Below are 18,061 nucleotides of genomic sequence, written 5' to 3' on the forward strand. Positions count from 1 at the left end.
TTATTCTCTGCACTTCCGTGATCTTAATGAGACTTTTATAGTTCAACAGAACTTGAAATCGGAGGCAATTTAAAGCATTTCAAACACTTTTACTTCATTCCACCTAAGTTACCTGCTATTTGATTATCGCTACTGAAAACCTGCTAGCGCTAACAGGGAAGAATAGAAAAACACAAACGGGAACAAATGACGACGGTATCTCGTCTGACACGTGATAGCACTTCTTTAAAAACCGAGAACGAGATTCAGTAAGCAGCCGTCGCCTCTCTCAGCAGGGTTCCTTCACTTTTGGCTGAGCTCAGGCAGGTAAGAATCGCTTAGTTGTAGTTTCGCCGATGTCTTTGTCTTTTAAAGACGTTAGGCTGTCCTCATCTTTTACTGAAAAACTTGAGTATTTCACTTTCGGTTTTAGTGAAAGCCAGTTGCGTCTGTTCTGAGTGATTTTTTTTACAAGAGAGTCTCAAATAAGTTGTTCTCTGTATGTAAAATGTTTAAAATGTGGTCTGAGTCGTGAAGTTGCCCCAGGATCCCGAGCGTGTCGCCTTTAGTTTATTACGTGAAAATGAGGAAGGGGAAAAAAGGTCAGATTTATAAAGAAGACCATGGTGGTCAGAAGAGGATGTTTGGTTTTGTTACTGTAGTGCTGTTGGTAGGTTAGCAAAATGTCAACCTTCTATTCCGAGGAAATGCTTGACCTGCTGCTCATTTCCGTTGGTTAACATTACAGAGAATTTCTGTTGTAAACTGGACGGACTACATTTGGAATATAATCCGACACTCCTGCTGTTTTTACCTTTTCCTGCTCACTTATGTAGCCCACCTATTCCACAGCCTCAGCAGGAGGATCCGAATTGGCTGCTTCAGGTTTAGTTCTGAGTTTCTGCAATAACAAGAACACAGCATATCTAGTGTCCGGGTCATATAATATTCTCTTTTATCAGCATTCAGTCCTTGAAATCGTTTACGTTTTCGGTCATGTAACTGACTCAAGTCATATCACCATTAGCAGCCTGGCAAGCATAACTTCCTCCATTAATGATCTTCCCCAGCCAAAGTGGATTTTCCCACCCAACACGACAACTTTTTACCAGAGCTGTAAGAAATCAGAATAATTTAACACATTTTTAAAGTATAAAGTATAAATTTTATATATTATTATATTATTTTATATACGTTTTTATATATTTTATATATATATATATATAAACATAGTTAGGTTCTGGTGACCTCTAATAATCGAGTTTCTTCCATTTTTATAATGATTTTATATATATATATATATATATATATATATATATATATATATATAATATAAAATCCGAACCAGTGTTGTCAGTTTATTGGATAACTAACTTTTTTTTTTTTTTTAAAGCAGGTAAAGATGCTGAGAAGTTTGCTTTTCACAGTCTTATTTGGGGCAACAGTAGCCCTTACTGACCCAGACCTGGACTTTCATTGGCAGTTGTGGATGAAGACGCACTCTAAGACTTACTCCAGTAAGGTGAGAGTTGATGCTTGTTTAGTTAAGTTCTTTATTCAGTAATAAGACTGAATAAATGGTTAAAATGGCACCCAAAAAATAAAATTGAAAAAGGATGGTGTGTCTTAATAATGGCTAATCTCAGCTTGTATGATGCACATACTTGCTGCCTTCTTTTGAAACCATACATAGGAGCAAATGCTTAACTGCCCATTAAAATAAGTGTAAATTAATCTTTAAATCTATAAGTGTGTTGGCTAAATTCAAATAGGAATGGAAATAAAATGAAAAGTTGTGAGAAATATTATTTAACATTAAATTTTGTTTTTCACTCTGAAGTTATATACAGCAGCTATGTATTTTGCAGTAGCGGCTTATAATTAGGCTATATTTCACTGCTATGCTGTAGTACTATGATAGATTTAATGTATTGATTAGGCAGATTACTGAAGTCTGTGTGGGTTATGGACTGTATTGTAAATTGTAATTTTCATTAGCTCCAGAAGTTCTGTGACACAGCCCCCTTCTGTCCCCTTCCCTGCTTTCTACAGACAGAATGTGAAGTTGCACTAGTTGAGGTGATACTTTGAGTAGTCTCAGGTTAATGCATGGCTTCAGCTACAGGGCTACTGGAAAACTGGCCTTTTCTCTGTTTACACTGAAAAATTTGAAAATTTAAAAGAACTTCATCCTGTGCTTGTTTCAGATACATAGTGTAGGAGACTAAATTAAGCTTAATCTGGCTTTGACAGCAATGAATTCTGGTATAGGAAAAATGTGACAGTAAAATGGTTCTAAATCACCACCGAATTAGATTGTCTTGATGTCTTGATGAACTCTTCACTTAAACTTATTCATTTTGATGTATTTTATATAAAAATCTGTTTTCAAGTGATCAGTTTTACAAAAAGTATTGAATGTATGCTGACAGGTAGAGGAGTTGGGTCGGAGGGAGATCTGGGAGAGGAACCTGCGGCTGATCACCCTGCACAACCTTGAGGCCTCTTTGGGCATACACACATATGACATGGGCATGAACCATATGGGAGACATGGTAACAATTTCCAGTTAATAAATATACGGACTTCTTAACTCAGTCAACTGGGTCAACAGGCCGAAAATGCAGAACTGTTATTAAATGTACCTTTAACTGCTAAATACCTTGCTGTAAATCTTTATAAGTTTAATTTTATTTTTGTTTATAATCATTTTAATTAAATGAATGAATTAATTAATTAAGCTGTGTCAACTGTACTTTCCTGTTGCAGAGAAACAGGTTTAATAAATTCTAGTGGTTTCTTAAACCTGAATTTTTAATTTGTAGAAATATGCATTATTTTTTTTTTTTAATATCAACACATTTTGAACATAATGTTTAGTAGGTACTGTTCTCAGTTCCTCTCCCCAGAGCAGTTTTTTTTTTTTTTTTTTTTTTTTAGTCTAGTATTCCACAAACTAAAAATGGCCTTGAACTGAATGTTTGTCACTGTGGCTTCTACATGTGCTTTCCTTTCACTGCTTTCCTTTCACTGCATTCAGACTACAGAAGAGATCCTGCAGAAGTTGGCTGGGACTCGTGTGCCTTCTCACCTGAAGAGGACATCTTCATTTGTGGCCTCTACTGGTGCCTCACTACCTGATTCAGTTGACTGGAGGGAGAAGGGCTACGTCACTGATGTGAAACAGCAGGTAACATTTCACATTACAGTGTACTGATCTTCACCATCCAACATGCAACATTTTTCATGAACACAGTGTTTGTTTACAGCAGGATCTGGCTTCTTTGGGAAGAAAGTGACACCATGTTGACTTACGTTTTCAAGGTGGTGCTCTATATATTTTACCCGGTTTCAGACCTGGTGGGGGTGCTGTTGAGCCAATGCTCCAGGCCAGTTCCTGTGATTGTAATTTAAAACAGTTTAAAAGTTCATTCTCTCACACGTGCACACACACATACACAGAGAATGACTGGCTGGACAGGACAAAGTGTCATAACAAGTTTGCTTGCTTGCATTTCTGAAAAACTTATTTGTCTTTTCCACACAACTCTAAGCATGACGGTGAAGCTTTTAGTGGGTTAGTCTCATGACTGAAGCCTGACTTTCAGGTTCCACTTCTTTATGTTGCTTCCTCTTTATCTCATGAGCAGTTTATTCGAGCTGACTTGACAATCAATGCCAGTTGTTCCTTGTTGGGGAAATGTACACAGCAGTGAAATGACGGGTGTTGTTTAATCACTGTTCCCTTCTAATGGCGAGTCATGTGGTGGTGATTGTTGAACTCGATTGTTGAACTTGATTGTTGAACTTGTTGAACTTGATTGTTGTTTTCGTTACTGTTCATAGTTTTAAGTCTGCTCGTGTTCTCAACAGAAACCAATGACCTTGTTTATTGTTATAGCCTTAATAAAAAAAACACTTATTTATTCATTCTTTCAAAATGTTTGTCTTTTTCCTTCTGTCAGGGTGCATGTGGTTCTTGCTGGGCATTTAGTGCTGCTGGTGCCTTGGAAGGTCAGCTGAAGAAGACCACAGGACAGCTGCTTTCTCTCAGTCCCCAGAACCTGGTGGACTGCTCTACAAAGTATGGAAACAAGGGTTGCAATGGAGGCTATATGTCTGAAGCCTTTCAGTACGTCATCGATAACGGTGGTATAGATTCTGAAGAATACTACCCTTACATTGGAGTGGTGAGTTAAGTGGTACCGTAGCTCTGTAAACTCCATTTTAGTGTTTTTTTTTTTTAAACTTGTTTGGTATCTGCTGCATTCTTTCTGTAGTGTACTGTGATTGAAACCAACTTCACTCAAATACTCAAGCCTAACATGATTTTGTTCATCAGTTATTTCTGCATCATAGTCTTCTGTTTATTCCAGGACGGCGAATGCCATTATGACCCATCACATCGCGCTGCCAACTGCAGCAGTTACTCTTTCGTTTCTCAGGGGGATGAGGAAGATCTGAAGCGAGCTGTGGCCAACATCGGACCTGTGTCTGTGGCTATTGATGCTACACGTCCACAGTTTATAATGTACCGCAGTGGTAAGCCCCACTGCTCTAGGTTTCCTGCCATTTTAATATGCATAATCTTAAAGATTGTTTGCTTTGTGTTTGATTTTGAAAATTTGTAAATGAACATTGTCTACCCTAGGTGTGTACAATGACCCAAGTTGCACCCAAAAAGTAAACCATGGAGTACTGGCTGTCGGATATGGTACACTGAATGGACAGGACTACTGGCTAGTGAAAAACAGGTATGGGCCTCAGTGTCTGATCTTAGGTTTAAATGGCACAGAGTGGGCTCTTGGTAGAATGCGATTGGATGATATCTCTATCCTATAACTGATTTATATCCTATAACTGATTTCAACTGTACAACTAAGTTTTATTTATTTTTTTTAAACTCTGACAGCTGGGGCACTAGCTTTGGAGATGGAGGCTACATCCGCATGGCTCGCAATAAAGGCAACATGTGTGGCATTGCCAATTATGCTTGCTACCCTGTTGTGTGACCAGTGAAGACAAAAGCAAACTTATTTCCTCTTATTGTCTCTACATTTTTATCTAATTTGTTTTAACGGTGTCATTTTTACTTAATAAATAATATATTTTAAACTCAAAACTGTCCATTAATGCATGTCTACAGAAATTACGGAAAATGGAAACGACTTTTTTTTTTAATTATTATTATTATCATTATTCAGTGCAACATCACAACAAACAATTTCACATGAGGTATCAAAGGATTTTCAAAATTGGTACACAACATCCAGTTATGATTGACATGTAGACTGTCATGATTTAAGCCTTTGGTTGGTTAGCCACATTCATAGGTTAACATGAGGAGAGAATGGCACAATGACTGACAGACTGGTGTGCTAAAATAAGACACAAACAGGATGAATGGCAATGGTTTTAAAGCTTTCTGCTACCTGTGACTTATGCGATTTAGGGTTCACAATACTAAACACCTTTTTACCAGGTAAATTATAGGCTGAAATGTCTTCATGACTGATGTAACTTTTTTTTTGTCCTACTGGGTAAAAGATCAGTTCTTCATAAATGACAGATTATGTAAATGTAACTTTTACATTTTCCTTCTAAAATTATTCTAGCAAGACAAATTACAATGAAATCAAGTGGATATAATATGTTGAACACTGAAGATGCATTTACAGTATTTGGCTAAAGAACTGATTTATTTCAATACCAATTCCTGGTTGTTTTTATTTTAATTGGTTATACTTGTTCGGAGGAAGGAAAATTAATCATGAGCACAGCAAGACCAGCATCTCTTGCTTCGATTGTCCCATTTGGTCTCTGCACTTATGTTTTATTTCCCTGTTCACACACAAACATTATCTAATGCTTTCACTTGTAGGTAAGCTTTCTCTGTCTGTAGGTAAAAAGTGTGACTTAGTGGTTACAGATTGATTCCAGCACATTTGGTTAGAAAAGATGAGACACAAACTCTCCCTGAATGCATGGGATCTTTGGTACAGTTACATCTCAGCTACACCACACACAATTGAGGTAGATGAACTCTTCAGAAGTAGGGTAAGGGATAGACTTGTTGCTTCAATGGAGAGAATGGAGAATTATTTTTCTGCAGTCCTCAGTAATTTACACATGTACAGCAGTAGTCAGAACATAAGTGGGGGAAATCATTGTTCCAGCATCCATCCACACAGTTGTGTTCACGTATGTGTAAAGACAAAGTTAAGAGACATTAACAATAGGTAAATGTATTCAGCACATACATGCTAAAGCTCAGAACATCCCTCACACTGTCCTGTCCAGTTTCACCAGCTCAGCCTGGTCCATCATCATACAGATATCCTTCTACGGAATGAGCAGACTCTTCAACCACTAGGGGGTCTCACAGACTACATTACTGTTAAAGCATCCTTCCAGCTCCAAGGCAGTGTTGGCTCAGAGATGCCAAATGCAAACTTTATCTACCATAAGAACTACACTGTGGCTAAAGCACTCAAACCCTTAATCAAACACCAGTAACCAGGAGGAGCTGCACCGAGTGTTAACACATGCGCTGCAGCAGACACCCTTTGCTCTGCTCACAGCACGCTTACAATTGTTACTCATTAAAGTTTAATTCACACTCTCCAGCACTCCCTCCCAACTCACCTCCCCTTGGTTTGGTAATGCAGTCCTTCTCTGATCTGCCCTCCCCTTTGAATGCCCTAAACCCATGGGTCTGGCTGAGTGAGCGGCGAGCTCCGGCCCCAGCCTCCAACAGGACATAGATAAAAAGGGCCTCTTTCATGTCAGCAAAAGTCGATGGCCTCTTTCATGGTCCCTCTTTCAAGTGCGTGCTGTGAAGGGGCCTCGCTTCACGCCCTGCGAAGGTTAAAGACGGTGTGACACACGCGAGTGTGGCCAAAACGGCCCTGCCACGCTCTCACCCCTGAACCCTTGGCTCTGCATATCACTGCTCAACACGTCAACCAAAGTTACAGGCCTCTTGTGGATGTGTGTGAATCTGGACTGAACACAAGCGATCACATCATATATTCAGCACTGACTAAATTCAGTCCACGGAAAATGGGGTAAGCATTAAAATTTGTGCAGGGCTTCAGGACTGGATTTGGACACAACTAACATAGACAAAGAAGCTCCACAGTCAGACTAAAACTGAGTGTGGTTCCTACTTTAGTTCAGGAGCTCTGGCTTTAGACATGCACTGCATGTGAATCTTTCCAAGTGGATGGCTGGAACACTAGCCCAGTTACAGAGACAAATGACATCAAAGCCTACATTCAGGGAGGACAAACCTTCATCTTTGGTATCGTGATGGGACTCCCATCAGAGACAAGTTCATAGGACAAACAACACGTAATGAAATAAATACTTACAATACTTAGCAAATAAATAACCAGAAGTGAGGAAATAAATACATAAATAATTATAAAACCATAAATAGTGAATTTAAGAGTTCATGTCAGATTTAAGCTCAAGTCACAAACAAGATTTTTTGTTGTCGTCATTGTTTCTTTGGGGATTGATAGACATCCAGTCTTTGAGGTTGAACAACCAACAACCTGTGATCCACCAGGGCTTGTGTGCTTGAAATTTGTACAAAACCAAGACCTAGGGACAAATTTCTCTGCCGTCCAATGTGAGCACCAAGAAACATCTTGCAATGGATCTACAGGAGTTTTCTCAAAATCACAAATACAGACAACTGGTGCTCACTGTACATCTGCAGAGGACTCAGGATTCCTCTTTGTACTTTGCCTGTATTTCTCTGCAGCAGCTCCCATGAGGTTCACCAATCAATCGATCAGTCCTTTTGAGGGTTCTCTTAAAAAACGCATCCACTGCCCCTCCTCCTTCCTCCTCCAGATCTGTTTTCGTCCCCGTAGGATTCAGCCTCATTGTTTGCTTTGGGAGGATGCTGTTCAGTTCTGCTCACAGGCTCTGGCTATCTCCACACAGAACCCTGGGCAGCAGAATCAGAGAGCGAGCTGTAGCTTTTGTTCGAAGCTGATCAGGTCGTTAAACTATCCAGTATGAAATAACCCCCTAAAAAATCAACATACAGGGTTACAGCATTCAGTTATTTCTAAAGGGAAAAAAAAGAAAGAAAAGAAAAAAGAAGACGAAGAAGACAAAGAAGAATAAGAAGAAGAAGAAAAAACACCATTCATCATTCTTTTGGTATTTCTCTTTGGTCATAACTGTCTTTCCATTTTTAGGAAACTAAGATTGCTCCAACCATTTGGGCAAAAACTGTCTTGATTTGCAAAATACTGATACTTCTGATTCCTGCATTATGCAGAAGTGATGACACCAAACAAGACTGATCAGTAAATCACTGCACCAATCTCACTTAAATAAAGTCAGATGTGATTTCTTCCGTTAAGGAACTCATTGGCCTCTATTCCAAATTAAAGCTAAAGTATCGATTCAACACTGAGAACTACGTCAAATTCTATCTCATTCTGTAGTGTTTTATCTTTGGTTTCACTTGTTCTTTGATTCCTGTGTAAAAAACACCTCTGATTTAAGAAACAATAAACAAAAAACCTCCATTGGCAGCAGAGACGTTAGAGCTTGCTCTGTGCTGTGAAGAACCGCAGCAGTCTCCCATCACGCCGTGGTGCAGGAGACGGCAGGGGAGGAGGTGCTGGACCCTGAAGAGCCGGTGGAGGATGGGCGTCCCTCTTCGCTCCAGCGGTTGAGGTTTCTTCTGCGAGCATTCATGAAGAAATTGCTGACGGTGGAAAGCTCCAGTCCAAGCTGCTGCGCAATGGTCACCTGCAGGTCTTTGGCAGGCCGCTGATTCTCCCTGAAGATGGCCATCAGTGTACGCCGCTGCAGGTCGGTGAAGACCAGCCGAGTGCGCTTAGGCCCCTGGTTCCTCTCCTGCTTTGACTCCTGCTCTTTGCGCTTACATGCTGAGAGAGAGAGAGAGAGAGAGAGAGAGAGAGAGAGAGAGAGAGAGAGAGAGAGAGAGAGACTGAGTAAAAGGTTTCCAGATGTATATTTTACATTTCCACAAAACCCAAAGCGACAACCACTGACACCTGACTTCTTTGATTTCAATTTAAGAATAATTCATAAGTCATATTGCTGCACAAAACATGTTAAATACATACATATTAATATTTATGTGTCCACTTCACTGATACATAAGAAAAAGAGGCTGAGCTGTGGGACAAATTGTTACATGCCTAAATTTTAATATTTCATGATTCAGGAAAATATCCCAAATCTACAAGCATGTGTTTAACTAGTGAAATATTACAGAATAATATTTTTACAACCATATTTTGTTACAATTACATCTTAACTGCATTATTCTGCTGTTAGGTTTTGCTACAGCATACATCTCCAAGACACTATTTTCTAACTGTAAGGTTCATTAGACAAACCTTCCAAAGAGAGACTAGCATATAATGAATGAGCAACAGCTGAATCCACAAAACAGTCTATTTATTACAGTAGAAAAATACTTCAAAAGCAAAATTGTTATGTAAAGTATGGATGTAATCTCTAATCTGTCTATACTGTAACTATATTTATTTATGTCAAATGGTTTGGCTTACTATTTTGGAAATACATAGTAAGCTAAACATCTTCTGAATAAAGCAGGCATTATTTCATGGAAAAAATGCTTAATCCCAGATTAAGCAAATGCTTAATGTCAATTTAGCATTTGTTCTTGATTAAAATAATACCCAATTTGCTGATTACAGCTAAAAAATGGATCATGCTGTCTAGCCTAGGAAATGGAAAAGATGAGACTTTAAGTCAACAAATCATATTTGGTTGAAGTAACAGGAATAGCTTTCAAAATTCTATTTATATCCATATTACATGATGTCAGCACGACTATATAGTTTGACTCACTCTGAGTCAACTACTTGGCCATTAAAACAATGGCTCTAACACACATGTAGCTGTGCTTTTAGGTGTCCACGTCACAGATTTATAAGAGGAGAGCCGAGCGATTCAGTCCCACCTATGCTCACCGACATAACGGCAACCATTAACTAAATGCTTCCTCGTGTTGTAATCATGTGTAAAAGGCTGTGAATTACCATGCTATAAATCCGAAGCACTGTGCCTCTCTCACAGACATAAACATCCCCCCATAGAGTTCTTATGATTGCGAGAGCTGCCCTTAATCATGATGTATGCCTCTTGTCTCATGTTGCTGAAACGTGATCGAAAGCACCCCTATTCCTCATCACCCCCCCCCCACACCCTCACTCCACCCTCACTCCACTACCCCCTCTCAGCATCCCCCACTCCTGACCCACCCCCTGCTGATTTCTTGGGCCACGGGCTGATAGAAATTATTGATTAAATCTGTGCTGCTCAGACTCCTCGACCTACAGAGGCTGGTTAACCCCTTCAGCTCTGGACCAGGTCACAGCTTCCCCCTGAACAAATACGTGGTTTATTTTTATGCTCTGCAGGCAAAACATTCAGGCTAGCTCTATTAGATGTGTGAAGTTTGGATTGTAAACAATGCAAACAGGCCTGTGCATTTGCGTGCCAGTTCTGCCCGTCAACAGCACGGCTAAATGGCTTTCAAACCCTGCTGATGGTGCAGGCAGAGACACTGAGAGAGCCACTTAAGCCTATTTTATCTCGCTTATTCATTTAGACTTTAAGACAAGGGCTTCAGGCTCCAGTGCTCGTGTGTGAAATCCCTGCGCTGCCAGAGAGCTGAGGGTTAGAGTAATGATCTCCATCCTGCTCTGTGACTGAGCTCCTCTTTCTCTCTTTCTTTCTCTCTCTTTCTCTCTCTTTCTTTCCAGCATGGTCCATCCTGCATACACTCGCACTCTGCCTTGCACACTGAGCAAGGGCACACAAAAGAATGAAAGAAAGAATTGAATAGACAGCAGTCTTTCTTCTCAGTAATTTTAGCTGGAATTATATGATTGAAAAGAGAAACATATTAATTTGTAAAAATGTAAAAAGGCAAAACCATCATAATACCTGCAACTATATTAATATCTATTTTTACAAGCATATTACAAGCAGATTACAAGCCTTATGACTGCATGTACAACCAACAAAAATAAGACTAAAGAAATAACTGAATTAATATATTTCACGTTAACAGTAATGAAAACTAAATTAATTGTCTAGGAATCATAAAAGTTTTTTTTTCTTACAATTAATAAGCATATTTTATTTAATTCAACTCTGACATTTGAGGACATGAAATGTTTTGGGCAGCTTCATTGAACCCTTAATATATTTCCAAAAAATTATTTTTAAGTCAAACTACTATTGAGTGTAGGCCTTTCTGTGTACTATTATAACATCATTGGGGATGTTTTTTAAGAAAATGGTATTTGTTGTCTCACAAAATCAGTCATCTTGCTTCTAGTTCATGATGTATACATTTTTCAAAATTTATCTCAGGACAATGTCCAATGTGAATTTTGGCATTTAACTAAAAGTAGTTACAAAAATGTCTTAATATTCATATTGAAAATATGCAGAGAAGGATATTATCTAATCGTCACCACGAGTGGGATATGTGCTTTTTAGACATATTGTGCTGCATTAAGCTGAATCATCTCCCCGCCTGTCCATGTGCTGCATAAGCTTCTGCTATCTAAAAGGAGGCGTGAGGCCGTGTGCATTCTAATTCTAGCCTGCACTCGCTTATTCGCAGGAGCTGTGAGCTGGAGGCCTGTGCTCTGCTTTCCCAAGGAAATCAATACCAGCTGATAATTAAACAAAAGGCTTGGCAAGAAAACCCAACCCTCATGGAAAGTAGGTTACACAGGAAGGCACAGAGGTGTCCACCTTGTGCCTTTGCCAGGGTTAAAAAGACTGGGTATGAGTGTTTGTCTGTGCGTTGGATGGATGGCCTGGGAGAAATATGTGATTCATTTAGATGATGGCGTGATAAAACATTAACATACTTGGTGTCTTGATGTATAGCTGTTGCGTATGGAAAAAATTTAGCAATATTTGAAATAGAGATGCTCAGAAATCTGAAAACAGAAATGAAAAATCAAATACAACTGAGATATTATTTGAAATAAAAAAGCCCCCCAGTTAAAATAATCATATGGATACCCAGACTAATGTATACACAGTGGCAGCTACTGAGCTACCAACATTATGGGCAGTAACGGGCACAAAAACAAAAGCAAGATTCAGTACCATGCTGCCAAACAGGGCATTGATTGATTTTGTGTATTTCAGCGCTTAGAACACTCCTATGACTGAAAGCACAATGGTTACCAATCAATATCTGCGGTGGTAATGCAAGCAGAATAATTCATTCTGAAGAACATTTCAAGCTTTGGTGATTGATCGCCTGGGATTCGGACAGACTTTGGCAAGGCGGCATTCGCGTTTGTCTCAGAGCCCAGAGTGTTCGGTGGCTAGCTACTGTAGAGCGCTGTCCGACATTTTGCGAGCTAGATCCCCCCCCATCATCACCACCTTCTCCCATTCTCATGTTACAGTTTTTTGTAGAGCTCTTTGTGCATCAGCTGGATGTTAGGCTCTGGTCATGTCACAACACTGCTACACTATGACAAGTGCTAGCTTTCAAAGCAAATCTCTGAAGAATATTAGATGGCAACCAACAGAGGGTATCTCTCTCAGTATCTAGTGCAAAGTGAATTTAGTACAATCAGTGCAAAATGACCCCAGACTGGAGGAGTGCTTTTTCTTATTTAGAGTACACATGAAATTTAAGAATTTCATAGATATGGCATAGCCAACCCTAATAACTGATGGTGAAATGTAAAATGGAATACAGGTCAATAGAGATGCACTTGTTTGCACCCAACAGTTTTAACTATTGTGACTTGCTGGTTTTCCAGGGACAGATGTTGCCCAAAAAAAAAAAGCTTGTGCTCCTTCAGGAAGAATGAACAAACTATACACATCTCAGTCTGACTTATACAGTATGCAGCTGCTAGGTGTACGGTCAGTAAGAATTCTTTTACTGGAACTAGATCTAGGTGTTACTTTTCTTGATCTGGCTGGGAGGCACAAACTTAAAAGCAAGCAAGCATACGCAAGAATTCTACCTTCTAGTCGCAGCGACGCCATCCTCTGAAACTCTGGCTCTTGTAACCAGCGGGACATCCTCTTGAAGGTCTCGCGGCCGGACTTGAGCTTGCCCCAGGGCTTGGGGTTTCTGAGCAGGTCGGACAGGGTGCCCTGAGACCTGCACAGCACCCTCTCGGCGAAGATGGCCTGCGGGATGCTGTACCTCTTCAGCTCTGTGATGATCCGCTGGGCCACATCTTTGGTGTTGATCTCCTCCCCTGCCCCATTGCTCTGGGAGCCAGCCAGCATGCTCTCCCTGGCCAGACTGGAGCTGGAGGAGGACGACGACGAGGAGGAGGGGGAAGAGCCAGGGAGTTCTCCCAGCTTAGAGGCTTGCTGGCTGTGATGGTGGTGTTGGTAGCTCTGGGTGTAGATGTGGGGGTGGTAGGTGGGTGCGTGCTGGTGGGTGTCCATCTTGCTTAGCTGGTGGCTGACCCCATGCTCTCCGACCAGCGAGGGTGGTGACATTTCCCTCCCAAAGTCTGTTGCTGTTCGGCAGAATATGTTCCCCCCGTTGCTGCCCATATGGACATCATGGCTGCTTGCAAGCATCTGGCCACTGTGTCCATTCTGGCTGCCTATTGAGCCGTAACCATGCATGGCTGTCTCCAGGCCTGAGCTGCCCAGTGGTGGAGACAGACTCTGTGCCATGCTCAAGTCTTTGCCATAAGGGTTATAGAAGTTTCCTCCAAGCCCCCTATCCTCTCGCATGAGCGTAAAGCTACCGATGACATTACTGACCGGTAAGCAGGGGTGGTGGTGATGGTGAAATTTGTCATCAAATGGCTGGAGAGGGGTCAGCGTGGTGTAGGTGCTACCACCGCTTGTGGGGGTGTCCCTGCCATACCCCAGCGTCGACATGCTGTACTCGTACCCAGGGCTCCTGTGCTCATGTTCCAGTCCCATGGGGTGGCCTCCCAGAGAGGGACGTGGGAAGGCGGCAGAGAGGTCTCTTGAGTGTAACATTGCACGACTGTCCTGACTGTGTGCAAGCTCCACATGGCTGTGAACTGACATCTCTCCCATATTGCCATCCATTTCTAAAACAAATGTACAAAAGGAGTCTTTACCCCTCCCCCTTCTACAGTAAGCAGTGGTTGCTTTTAAACGTATCAGGCAGGAAATGTAAATATATTTAGAATACTGTCCGCTCAAGCCTGTGAATATTTCACTTTTGGTTTGAGTCCAGTATCAAGGGCGGACAGAAGAGCAGTTTTGCTATCATTTTATGTGTTCCATTAAAGCACCTGCTTTTATGGGTGTCCGTCTTGTCCTTGGCCGCGCAGAGCCTGTGGAAGAGATACAGTAGGCTACGATCACTTGATTGGTTATTGATCATTTATTCCAGAGAGCTCGTCGCATATTGACCAAGCACACATTTACGGATTCTCAGAGAACCACGGAGAAGTTTCACTTGCTAGCCAAAACAAACAATCAGGCTAGCCTATTTCCACCATGCTTTGACGAAAGTGCGAACACTACTGCAGAAGCTTCCAGCAGCGCCTATTCAATCTCAGTCTTTTCGCAACTTCTACCTATGTGGTGAAAGACATTTTACAGGCGTTTTACGTGCTTACCTCAACCGCTCAGGCTTGAATGTGGACGAGATGACCGGAGCTCGAGCATCGTGGAAGGGAAATAGCGGCAAATACAATCCTGCACACTCAAAAGTGTCCTTTCTTCCACGCTGCGCGGGTCGCACATACGAGCATCCCAAGTCCCAGAAGAAGCGGGTAACCTTAAGAAGGACTTTAATGGCCGTGAAAAATCGCGATGCTCCGTCTCGCCGAGGCTCGCTAATGACGAGGAGGAGGCCACATAAAGGAAGCGCTCTGTCCCTCTCGCTCCTCTCTGCTCTGAGCTCTGTCCAGCCGCACGTTAGCCTGGCTGTGTGTCTAACTGCCCAGCTCCCTTTCTGTCATTATCTCTGTGGTCCCCCCTCCTTTCCCTTTCCTCTGTCTCTCCATCGATCACAGCCCTCTTTTTTTCTCCTCCTCTCCCTCCCTCCTCTCTTCCTCCCCCTCTCTCTACCCCCCCCCCCCCCCCTCAGAACGTCACACACTTAAAAATCTGACAGATGTGGGATGAATTTCGAACTCGGATTAACCCCTTCGCTCCCGCACCTCTCCTCTCCTCTCCTCTCTTGAGTTTGGTGATCACAGCAGTGTAATTGATCACTTTTCGATTGAGCTTTTCTTTTTATTTCTACTAATGTTCTTTATTCACCGCTGCAGAAATGAAATCGTTCTCACACGCGTTGTGATTCAATTTAGGGTGATTAGTTTACCGCTGATTAAATTGATCATTAAGCTCACTCGGTGATCCCCCTCCCTTCTCCTCTTCCTTATCTTTACCATCTTCTTTTCCCTCCTCCTCCTCCTCCTCCTCCTTCTTCTAATTGCATGCTAGTGCACTGTCCTTTCATATATTCAGTGTGTAATATCATTTCTGTACTTACTGTGACGTAAGTAAGAGGAATGGCAGAGGGGGCAATCGAACGGGCCCATAGCGCAGGACCCCGTAAAATCTTTGTTTTGCCCCCTCGGATAGATGCCCACACAGTTATACACCCATGATTCACAGTTTCTTAACAACAATAGTTCACTAGTTGGCTTGTTCGCCAACTAGTCTTTTTTTTCGCAATTCTTATCATTGTTTGTTTAAAAGCTTAAACAATGTAGTGTAAGGTAAACATTCAGGCTAACGTTAGACGCTGGTGGATGGAGTGGGATTCCTCGAGAACTTATTTGAAACATTATAACAGCGGGTAAACAGGCAAATGACACTGTGCTTTTATTTATTGAAAGACATTTGCATATGGGCTACCTTTTTTCTATTTTATTTATTTTTAGTTTTTGCACTGGGACCCATAAGATCCTATAAGACACTAGTTAGCCTTGTTTATAATCACGTGACAACAGTTAATCCATACGGACTGCAGCCACATGTCCTATTAACCAGCAGATCTATTAAAGATTAAAGGCTGCTGGTCTTTAGCCATTTTTATCGTCTTTGGAAAATGTAGGTTTCCACGCGTTTACTTTTGCGCGTGCAGCTGAATTGCAGTGAGGTTTTAATATCTAAACAGCTCATTTATTGATTGCATAATTGGGCAAAGCTGTCAGAAGCCTTTTCAGTCACTCTTCAGTCTGAGAACAGAATGAGGGAGGCTCTCCGTCTGAATGCGCGTTTATGGGCCTCTTTCTTCACACACACTCTCGCTGAGAACAACAAAATCACACCAGATTTCCACAGTTTACAGAAACGCCCCACGCGATCTGGGAACTGGCGTCTGTAGAGCTCTGAACACATTCCAGAGCCTCTATATGTTTTAGTTTGTTCATATTCTTATACTGTTTTTCATCCACAATCTCAGCGCATGAGAAGCCAGAGAGAGAGAGAGAGAAGGAGTGAGAGAGAGAGAGAGAGAGAGAGAGAGAGAGAGAGAGAGAGAAGGAGTGAGAGAGCTGATGCTGCATGTATGCGAGAGTGACCAGTCCAGAAGTAGCCTTAAGCCTCCAATCTGAATATTTAAACTGTCTCGCGATGTTATTCGTACCCATGGTAACACTACACCTGGCCACATTACAGCCACACCTGGCAGTATTGCAGTGTGAGAGGAGGCCGCGGGCTCGTGCAGAACCGATCGTGTGTGTGTGTGTGTGTGTGTGTGTGTGTGTGTGTGTGTGCGGAGCTTTAACTGCGCCGTGCTGCTGGATGTGGGAGCGGCGCGCGCTGCAGCAGATGCTGCACTATCGATCCACAGCGCGGGGAGAGGAGCTGCAGGGGAGATGGACACACACACACACACACACACACACACACACACGCACGCACGCACGCACGTACGCACACACACACACACACACACACATGCACACACACACAGCTCTGGAGAGGTCGGGGTGAAAGTTCGTCTACTGTGGCTAAAGAATGAGACCATCCAAACCAAGACAAGATGACGACCCCTATCATCATGCAAAATATTCGGCTCTGTGAAGATCACACATTCGGAGGGCTTGTTCTTAAATACTATCAGGCCGCTGTTATCTTTGTGAGGCAGACACATGTAGGAAATTCAGGCGGGCTGATGATGAAAACGCGCTTTAAGCAGCCGGCGCTCACTCACGGCATCTGCTGTTTGATGAGCAAACTCACATTCATTGATCAGCCTGAAACAGACAGTAATCACAGTCACCACACATGCAAACAGATAACAGCTTTTAAAGGGTTTCCCCCCTCAGTTTAAATTATTCCGCTTACAGTAAAATGACCGGACACTGGATGATTCAACACTTTATTGAAGATATCAGTGAATATATTTCAAATAAAAACACCTTAGTTACAGGCAATCTTGCCATATCGGAGATTTTCATATTTTCTTTTATACTGCATGTAATTTGAAAACATAATTTTTACTTCACTCATTTTATAAATATTTACATCAACATATTATAGACAAAGCGAGTAATAATAATAAAAATAATAATAACAATAAATGATAAGTAAATGTGTTTGAATAAAAGCCCAGTACTGTCGTTTTGTGTGCGCTGTAAATGTAGCCAATACAATCGAATTTCACAAATAAAATGTTTTCAGTAACTGTTAAAAATCAAACTTCTGCATGTGAATGAAGAGCCGAATTTTCCCTTTATTCATGTGTTCCGTATCTGATTTCACTCCAGAGAATTCCACAGGGCTAAAGCGGGGCCTTGAAGCTGAAATCTCACACACACAGCGCGCTCACACTGTGACCACTGACAGCCAAAGCGCTCAGTCTTTTACATTATTTAATCTGCTCATATGGACGGAAAAACAGGGCCGATAAAGACGCTGTACTCGAGTTACAGCTTCACACACCGTCACTCTACATCCACGCTGATGGTCCTCCTCATCACTGAGACCTGTGGATCACATCCCTCCCTGCCTCCTTCATCATCCTCATCATCATCATTTAAAGCTCATCGTCCAAAACTCTCTCTCTCTCTCTCTCTCTCACACACACACACACACACACACA

General features: G+C 41.7%; 2 protein-coding genes across 3 annotated transcripts; one reads left to right on the forward strand and one right to left on the reverse strand.

Moving 5' to 3' along the window:
• Positions 1-5,101, forward strand: LOC108441923 (cathepsin S-like). 2 transcript variants are annotated; one of them, XM_017721695.2, is made up of 8 exons: positions 1-306; positions 1,376-1,501; positions 2,412-2,534; positions 3,020-3,169; positions 3,945-4,169; positions 4,356-4,521; positions 4,631-4,733; positions 4,892-5,101. In XM_017721695.2, exons 2-8 carry the CDS (start codon positions 1,382-1,384, stop codon positions 4,989-4,991), a joined length of 987 nt encoding a protein of 328 aa, XP_017577184.1. In that variant the 5' UTR covers positions 1-306; positions 1,376-1,381; the 3' UTR covers positions 4,992-5,101. The 2 variants fall into 2 exon arrangements, with proteins under 2 accessions (XP_017577184.1, XP_017577182.1); XM_017721693.2 differs by having other exon boundaries at positions 2-306; positions 1,373-1,501.
• A 47-nt stretch (positions 5,102-5,148) lies between these two features.
• Positions 5,149-14,953, reverse strand: onecutl (one cut domain, family member, like). The gene is made up of 4 exons (XM_037537206.1): positions 14,619-14,953; positions 14,289-14,330; positions 13,020-14,081; positions 5,149-8,897 (listed from the first exon to the last, which is right to left on the reverse strand). Exons 3-4 carry the CDS (start codon positions 14,077-14,079, stop codon positions 8,590-8,592), a joined length of 1,368 nt encoding a protein of 455 aa, XP_037393103.1. The 5' UTR covers positions 14,080-14,081; positions 14,289-14,330; positions 14,619-14,953; the 3' UTR covers positions 5,149-8,589.
• Positions 14,954-18,061: the final 3,108 nt, after the last annotated feature.

Source organism: Pygocentrus nattereri, chromosome 3 (assembly GCF_015220715.1).
Source record: "Pygocentrus nattereri isolate fPygNat1 chromosome 3, fPygNat1.pri, whole genome shotgun sequence".
In the NCBI taxonomy this organism is placed as follows: domain Eukaryota; kingdom Metazoa; phylum Chordata; class Actinopteri; order Characiformes; family Serrasalmidae; genus Pygocentrus; species Pygocentrus nattereri.